General features: G+C 40.5%; 1 protein-coding gene across 2 annotated transcripts in view; it reads left to right on the forward strand.

Annotated features, from left to right (window-relative positions):
- The window catches only part of Tbc1d32 (TBC1 domain family member 32), a 223,553-nt gene that overhangs the window by 35,586 nt on the left and 178,497 nt on the right, over positions 1-9,470 (forward strand). For both annotated transcript variants that reach the window (XM_031348714.1, XM_031348713.1), the window contains exon 10: positions 1,672-1,731. In XM_031348714.1, coding sequence (XP_031204574.1) covers positions 1,672-1,731 — 60 coding nt within the window. The remainder of the gene's footprint in view (positions 1-1,671; positions 1,732-9,470) is intronic.

A 9,470-nucleotide genomic window follows, 5' to 3' on the forward strand; every position in this document is an offset into this window, starting at 1 on the left:
GCCTTTCCCTTTGCTGTAGATACGACATATGCCCCATTAATTAGAAGACAACTCTGTGTCTAGTGCTAGCTCCTTACATTACCTATGTAGTACAGTCTTAGGAATCTTTTAATTTTATTATTTTTAATTAAATCAGTTTAATTAATTAGCTGGAATCTTTTGTATCCCAGATCTGATAATTTTTCTTAATTTTCTCAAGGATAAAACTAGGTTTATTGAAGACAACATACAAATATGTAAGAGCACATTAAAGAAAATCCTAAACAACACAGGGATAGCCCTTAAGTCTAGGCTTATATAGATTTATATTTGCATAATATATTAATATGGTTTTTGTTTTAAGCAAAAAATGAAATTTATTCTAATAACTATAAAGCTCTTTCACTTAACCTTTGATTTGTAGTGCATAAGTGAACGAGGTAGATTACAAAAGTAAATACCACTGAATTATGATCAAAGCAACAGGAATTTTGCTCAGTCTCCTGTATCCTTCGTGTCTCACTAAGGTCAGGGTTCACAGATATACTGTGTAAAGGGTGAGGTAGTAAGTATTTGTAGCTTTGGGGACTGGACAGTTTTGCAGCTTTTCAATAAATGGTAACAGTTGGAGGGTGTTTCAACAAGATAGTTACACAAGTGCATAGTAAGTGGATTTGGTTTGAGGGCTCTAGTCTGCTGATCCTGCTGATAAGGATTAAATAAGGTTTGTTTCTCAGAAATTCCTGTGTGTAAGCCAGGTTGGTCTTGGATTCACTATGTAGTTAAAAATGGCCTTGAACTCGATTCTCTCATATTCCTCTCCAAAGTACTGGGGATTATAGGTGTGAATCACCATGCCTGGCAGAACAGGATAATACTAAAAGTAGTTTCATTTAAACACCAGTATATTTTCTTTAGTAATATTGAGAAAGGAATTAATGGTTTGTTTTGAAACATTTAAACTGAAGGGCTAAAAGAAATTACAGAGCTTTGATGAACTTTGTATAAAAGCACTGCCTAGTGCATTAAAAATTCTATTACCATAATTCTAATGATGTTTAAAATCATATTTTAATTATTTTATTGTTTTTAGATAAAATGAAAGAACTAGTTAAAATATTAAAGCTGCCTGGCATAAATTAGCTAAAATAGTAATAGTTTTTCCTTGTTTTCTATAATGGTATGTATGTATGTATGTATGTATGTGTTTCATTTCCACCTATTTTTGGTCCTAAGGAAATAAAGCCATTTCAGGCATAGCCATATATTTAACATCATTTATTTAAGCCATTTATTTCAGGCATAAGCCATTTATTTATTCACTGGCATAAGATGACAAAGATGCTGTCTTGTTAGAGTATCTTACCTTTGCAGAATTCTGTGCATGTGGTCAGTATACAATTGGTGGCATTATCTCTTTCTTGTTACATATTTTTCCCTTTAATCATATACTGGTATGAATTGGTCTCCTCAGTTCTAATCTGTCCCTAAATGACATACACTATTTTTTATGTAATTAGCGTTCCTGTGTCACGATGCCTGTAATTTATTGCACTTTGGAAAACCTGCTTGACATTGTTCATAATATTTTCTACCTAAGTTTTGGTTTGGTTTATGATATTGTAAATGATGGAGGAAATAGGTGCTAAATGACATACCTTTAGCATTAACTGCTTTTCTCTTTAATTTTAGCATGCATATTACAGCAGAACCGCAGTACTGAGACTTCTTGAAAAGAAATATAAATGTCTGGTAAGCTACACATCTGTTTTTATGATGAGAAATAATATCACACAGAGATGTCGTGCCTTACATATGCAAAGCTGAGTGGCAGTGACTCATAGTAGGTAATGAAGCAGTCCCTTTTGATGTGACCTTAAACCACCATTCTGTGAAGTGTACAGAGATAAAAGTTGAGTTGTAAGGTTCAGTAAGGCAAACAGCAATTAGGTGAGTATAAGACAAGATGGGCTGCCATAGATGACAGGCTGGTTTGAGAGAAGCCATAGATGACAGGCTGGTTTGAGAGAAGCCATAGATGACAGGCTGGTTTGAGAGAAGCCATAGATGACAGGCTGGTTTGTGAGAAGCCATAGATGACAGGCTGGTTTGAGAGAAGCCATAGATGACAGGCTGGTTTGAGAGAAGCCATGTTTTTAAGTACTGACGTAATTTGACTTGGGTCAGTTGTTAATAAGGGAAATTCCTCCTATAAAATGTACCGATACATGTGAGTGACAGTTCATGACAAACACTCAGTGAGAAATGTTTCTGTGTTTGCCAAAATTGGTTTAAATGATACCAAATGCAGGTAGATATTGTAAATGTCTTACTCCTCTCCCCTCAAAAAAAAACCCACACTTATGTTTATTGCCATTATGGAACAATGTATAAGGATACTGAAAGAAATTGAAAAGAAATCAGTAAAATTTAATACTTAACAAAGATGAAAACATGTAATTTTAAAAAGCGCTTAAGAAAGTAATGACTATGGTTTATGTGTTGAGGTAGAACCTTGAGTCTAGCAGCTTTTAGGAGGCAGGACAAAACAAATGACCAGAAAGACAACATCTACCAAAAAATACAAGAAACACATAGATGCATAGACTTATACACTTACACACACAGAAATGTCATAAAAGCAATTGTAAGAAATAAACAAAACAAAAACCAAACCAAACCAAAAAACCTTCAAAAATACCATTGAGTTTGTTTTGGGACTAGAGAGATGGGTCAGTCTTGAAAGACTAGGCTCACGACCAAAACATCAAGAGTTTTTCTGTGTTGGTCAACTACTTCTGGGCATTGGGCCTGCCTTTAAGTGTTACTTATATACCCAGTGAGACTCTGTTAGAGAAAACTAATTTTTCCTTTGTGAATAGTTATCAATTGGAGATATCTTCTGGGTCAGGGATAGAGGCTTGTGTCCACCTTCCATCTCAGCGTTGGGGCTCCATCTGGCTTAGTGCAGGCCTTGTGCACTGTCATAGTCTCTGTGAGGTTATATGTGTATCAGTCCTGTTGTGTCTAGAAGGCCTCAGTTCCTTCATGTCTTTCATTTCCACTGGCTTTTACAATCTTCGTGTCTCTTCTGCAGACTTCCCAGAACCCTGAGGGGATTTGATCTCCCCTTTAGGACTAAGTGTTCAAAGGTCTCTCAACCCCAGGTCTCTGTCTTATTTGATCTCAGGATTTTGGCCACTTAAGGAGTGTTAGGTATGGGTTCCATCTTATGGACCTGACCTTAAATCCAGTCAAATATTGGTTGATTTCTCTCCTAGTTAGGGTTACTATGGCTGGGATTAAACACCTTGACCAAAACTAACTTGGGCAGCAAAGAGTTTATTTCATTCACAGTTCTGTATAATAATTAATCATCAAAAGCAGTGATGGCAAGACCTCTACAGGGTAGGAACCCGGAGGCTGAAGCTGTTGCAGAAGCCATGGGGAGGCTACTTACTGGCTTGCTCCTTATGGCTTACTCAGCCTGTTTTCATATAAAACCCAGGAATACCAGCCCAGGGATGGCACCATCTACAATGGGTTGGGCCCTTCCCTGTTGATCACTAATTAAGAAAATGCCTGACATCTAGATCTTATGGAGGCATTTTCTCAATTTGAGGTTCCTTCTCTGATGATGTCAAATTGACATAAAACTAACTAGTGTAGGGAGGAAAGGGTTTATTTGACTTAGTCCTCCACATCACTGTTCATAATAAAGGAAGCCAGGACAAGAATTCAGACAGGGTAAAAACCTGGGCTTAGGAGCTGATGCAGAGGCCATGGAGGAGTGCTGCTTACTGGCTTGGTTCTCATAGCTTACTCAACCTGCTTTCTTGCAGAATCTAAGACTACCAGCCCAGTGGTGACACCACCCACAATAGGCTAGGCCCTCCCCCATTAATTACTAATTAAGAAAATGTCCTATAGGCTTGACTACAGCCAGTCTTATAAAGGCATTTTTGTCAATTGAGGCTCCCTCCTCTCTGATGACTCTAGCTTGTGTCAAGCTGACATAAAACTAGCCAGCATAGTTACTCCTACAACATTTTTGCCACTATTGCCCCAATATATCTTGCAGGCAAGTCACCATTGTAGATCGAAGGGCTTGTAGCTGGCTTGGTGTTTACCCATCCGTGTATGGAGAACAACCAATAGTTTGGCAGTAGCATGTGTGGTTTCGGGGATTCCATGGGAGCATGTGTGGTTTGGGGGGTTCCATGGGACCCTCTGGCCAATAATTCAATTAGATTTAACCCGTTCCTAGCACTAGAAATTTCATTTGGCTGTGAGATATGTTTAGAACCTTCTACTGTAGTGGGTTTCCATATGATCCCTCAAATGGCCCTTAGTTTTAGCTACCCTCCCTGCATCCCCTTCCTCACCCTCTTCTATCTCCCCCTTTTTACCCCTTCCAGCCCCTCCTTAACCCCTCATTCATCAATAACTATTCATTCTACTTCCCTTTCCTAAGGAGATTCTCCCTCTCCCTAGTGCCTTACTCTGTATGTACTGTGTGGTTATACAGATTGTAGCCTGCTTATCGAAGACTTAACAGCTAACGTCCGCATCTAAGTGACTACATATCATATTTGTATTTTGGGGTCTGGGTTACCCTGCTCAGCATGATTTTTCTACCTCTATCCATTTTACTGTGAATTTCATGATTTCAAGCAACTGCTGTTTTAGATCACTTTGGGCGACAGTCTCATTTTGTTGGAAAATGTGTTGAGAGATGCAACTATAGAGAAACATTAAAGCAAAAAGTGACAGTTAAGCGGCTGGACAGTAAATGAAGAAGAAAGATGATGGAAGTGTAAGTTAAGACCGTGACAGTGAATCAGGATACAAAGATGATTGAGGTGTGCCGTATTTAGGAGGCAGGATTTAGAGACCATGGCTTTTGAATGTGCAGTCGCTGGAGCCTTAGATAAAGGAGTGATTAATGCCCTTAGCAAAGGTAAGTGATACAGTAGGAGGAGAACATTTTCTGGGAAAGACGATGATGCTTAGATGTGTGTTGGGTGTATCGAGTGTGAGATGCACACTGTACCAGGCATAGGTCTGGACCTCTGAAGTTTGATGTAGGCAAGGTGGAAGTGGAGAAAGAGTCTGAAGACAATCTGTGTGGATTTGATGATTTTCTGGGACAATGCACAGGACCTTACAGTTATGCTTCAGGCTGTCATGCTTTTCAATGAAAGAAGAGACAATGAAATAAAAAAGAAAAAATATATTCAGATGCCTAATGACTGTGAAGGGGTAAGGTCCTAGCTGTCTTTTTCTATTTGGGTCCCTGCAGGCCAGTTTACATCTTCCGGGTTTGCAGTGTGTTAAGTTGAGTGACATTGTCTATGGAGAGGTCCTTTAGAGCCTCTGTGCCCAGGTTATTTGACTGGGTTTGATCCAGGGTCTCAGATTAGTAGATTGAAAGCAGTGTGAACATCTATAATTGTAGAAACAGTTTAGTATATGGAAAGCCTTCTTACCATTCTTAGAGATACTAACCAAACAAAACAGCAATGCCAGAAAAAGAACTTCCCTGCGCCCATTGCCTACCCATTGCAAAAGTAGCCCAGTGATTGGCTCCTTTATTCATCAGGCGATTGGTTCACAAGAAGTCACCTGAGTATGTGACTCACTTCTTGTTTGCAACCCCTCCCAGGGAAGCAGAATTAGTGTCAATTTACAAACAGCATCAGGACCAACCAGAACACTTCCCCTTTTCTGATCTAATAAAACCAAAACCTTCCTCTCAAATATAAATAAAGCACAACTTTTACCATTTTGTAATTTATAAAGTATAAGATAGACCTAACACCAGTCCATCATCTATGTTATTAAGATTGAACATTGTCATCTACCCTAAATTAAAAGATTTATGATTCTACCTTGACTTATGTCCTGGCTTTAGATTGCATGACATCTGAAAACCATCCTCTCAAATCTGTTCTCTCAAAGTAAATAGCCTGGGTTGGCTCTGAGACTACAAGTAGTTTTTCAACCCAGTCAGAAATCCGAGAATGACCAACATTAACTGAAAATATATAGGAAACCTAACCCAGCTTACAGAACTGAGACAGACTATAGAGAGTTGCCTACCCATACAGCCCCAGTAAGTCAGGAAGCTGGAGCCTCAGTCTTCAGCCTTCTGGCACAGGATCATCTGACAGACCTTTGAGATATAGGAATATTAAGGACTAGCCTATTCTGTCTAGGCAGATCTAAGCTGTTCTAACTTGTAAGTTGTGTCCTTTCAAGAACAGTACAGATCTGCAGGAGAGATTGGCAATTTTCTACCCAGTGGCGACCTGGCCACAAATGTACAGCCTCACCTGGAGGGAAGATACTCAGCTGCTTCTTTGAATCCACAAATGGGAAGCTGTTAGGAGCAGATTTGTCTCAACAACAAGTGAATGATATAAATGTCACAGTCTGTGGATTTCTGACATTTTTGAAAACCAACTATCTATGTAAAGTAATCTGGACTGTTCTCCATTAACTATTCCCAGCTATTTCTAATTAAAACATCTGAAAATACCATGAATTTGCTATTTGGCCCTTAACTCACAGGCTTAAACATCTCAGATCAGTTTATAATAACAGTTATAGAAGTACCGTGTCTAAGCCCTGTACTTTTATAATTTTTGTATCAATAGAAGAAATTTATACCAATGAAAACCTTGATTTTGCATCAAAATGAATTTTATACCAAAATAAGAATTATGACTGCAATTTAGAAACAATTAAAAAGATTTCTACCAAATGAGATTATGGCTATGCAATCCATTCCAGCTATTCCTCCATGCTCCAAATATGACCATTTCTACATTTCCTAGAAAGACAACCTATAATAACCTCCTCCAGCCCAAAGCCCAGGAACTGGGGAGACGACTCTTCATAACTTCTTCAAGTTGAATATGGACGTTGAGATATTTTGAAGTCAGGGGGGTAAGGTTAGGGAAAATAGGGGAGTTGGTTGGCCTTAAGAAGGCCACACCAACGATTGATTTAGTCTCTGATGTCTGTGTCTTGACTGGATCTGGCTGAAAGTTCGAGACATCAGGAGTTCAAGCAGGTCAGTTCAGCATGTCTGACAAGGAGACTCACCAAAGCTGTATATTCTGTAATATACAAATCTCAAAACAAAATTTTAGTATTATCAAGATAAAGCTTTTGTTTGATTCTCTGGAATCTAGTCCTCTGGAGTCTCCTTTCATCATATCTGATTTATGTAACTCTGGAAGGTGGAAAGACCCTAGTTCACCTTTTCTAAACACACAAAGACAAAATCTTTCTCCCAAAATAGCATATCCTTCAGTCAGTAACCAGGAAAGCTTGTATTCTGTCCTCTCTTCCAGAGGAATAATAAAACCACAAAACTCAAAATCACACCCATTTTGAAAATTAAAAGAAACCAAAACAAATGAAGTAAACTAAAATACTGTATGTGCCTATTCTTAGGCCTTGTCTATTTTGCCAAGCAGATAAAAATCCAAGATTCCCGTGGAGCCCACATTAGACAGAATTTGAGTATCCTGTGAAGTGTATAAAGCAATCTTCATACCATCTTACTGTTTGGTTCTCTGCCTAGAACAGCCATCTTCTTATACCATTTATCTATTCAGCTCTCTGCCTGGTGCCACAGACATATTTTATTAATACCTTTTATAGTATCTATCTGTTGATCTCTCTATCTGGAGCCACAGACAATATTAACTAATACCTGTACATAGCAGGCAATTATTATAACTGCCTCTCTGCTAGGAGTCAGTGACTAATATTTCCTACCTTACTTCTGAACGACAGACGAAATTCCCCCTGTGATTTGGACAGGATCTTTATAGAAATGTATCCTGAAAGCAAATAATCCCAATTTTAAATTCACAGTTAAATCCCTCTCTGCCCTAAGAAGTAGGCAACTTTATTCTTCTCCTGACTTGAACAGCCTGAAATTGTCCACAGCAGGGGACCTCAGGGCCTGTTTGTTTCAATTCCTGGGCTTAAGTCATGTGACTCATCTAGTGTTGCATTTCTCTCACTTAGAAAATGAAATTTGAGCCTTTAATCCTAGCACTTGGGAGGCAAAGGCAGGTGGATTTCTGAGTTCCAGGCCACCTGGTCTACAGAGTGAGTTCCAGGACAGCCAGAGCTATACAGAGAAACCCTGTCTTGAAACTGTCTCCCACCCCCACCCCCACCCCTACCCCCCCAAAAAAGAAATGTCTTGTCTCCAGCTAGGTGATCTCATCTTGGTGGTCTCTCAGGGCCAGAGCTTCCAAGTTCCCTTGGTGGATCATTGCCACGTCAGCCCCAAACAACGAGCGTTCACCCTGTGTTCAGCTGCCACAACAAACAGCAACCTGGTAGAAACAAAACTCTTGAGCTACTGCCAGCAACTCTCTGCCCTGTGGGGCTGGTTGGCCATGCACTGGCAGCCCATGGCCAACTGTTATTATCTCCTGGAGACTCTAACTCAGAACTCCAAAATCTCTACACCTAGCTTGTTCCCACTGGCAAGTCATTTTCATACCAGCCCCATGCTTCAAATCCCCTACAGACTTTGTGGTGTACATCAGGCAAACCCACCCTTTGCCATTGTACCTTTCTCTCTGGAACCTAGTCAGATTGCAGCGAGAAGAAAAATACCACACAAATTTAGTTCTCACACAATGGTAATGGAATCTCTGCATTCAACAACTAAAACCTTGATGCCCAGGATCAGAGGTGAGGAGGATCCAACATCTGTCCCAACACCTGGAGTAACTGGGACCAGCGGGACCAGGCACACAGGAACTCCACCAGCTCAGTGTCTCAGGTTCCTTCTGGTTTCTCTGGGCTGGTGCCCTAGGCAGACCTTGGGCACAAGCTCCACAGCCAGTCCCACAACACCTAGAGGAAGCTCCACTCCCAGGCGCTCTAACACAGGAAGGATGAGAGGTGAGGAGGGCACAACATCTGTTCCAACACTGGAAGTAACTGGAACCAGAGGGATCAGGCACACAGAAACTCCACCAGCCCAGGGGTCAGGTTCCTCCCCGTCTATCTGGGCTGGTGCCCTAGGCAGACTTTGGGCGCAAGCTCCGCAGCCACTCCCACAACACCTGGAGGAAGCTCCACTCCCAGGCGCTCTAACAAGCCCAGGATCACAGGATCCCAGAATCACAGGATCACAGAGACAGCTTGACTCTGAGGAGTTCTGACACAGCCAGGATCAAAGGAAGGACAGGTCCCAGTCAGATTTAGGAAGGACAGGTAGCACTAGAAATAACCAGGTGGTGCAGGGAAAGCTTAAGAATATAAGCAACACAAACCAAGGTTACTTGCCATCATCAGAATCCAATTCTCCCACCATAGCAAGTCCTGGACACACCATCACACTGGAGAAGCAAGATTCAGATATAAAATCACTTATCATGATGGTGATAGAGGACTTTAAGAAAGACATAAATAACACCCTCAAAGAAATACAGGAGAACACAGGTAAACAG

This window comes from Mastomys coucha, unplaced genomic scaffold (genome assembly GCF_008632895.1).
Source record: "Mastomys coucha isolate ucsf_1 unplaced genomic scaffold, UCSF_Mcou_1 pScaffold3, whole genome shotgun sequence".
In the NCBI taxonomy this organism is placed as follows: Eukaryota; Metazoa; Chordata; class Mammalia; order Rodentia; family Muridae; genus Mastomys; species Mastomys coucha.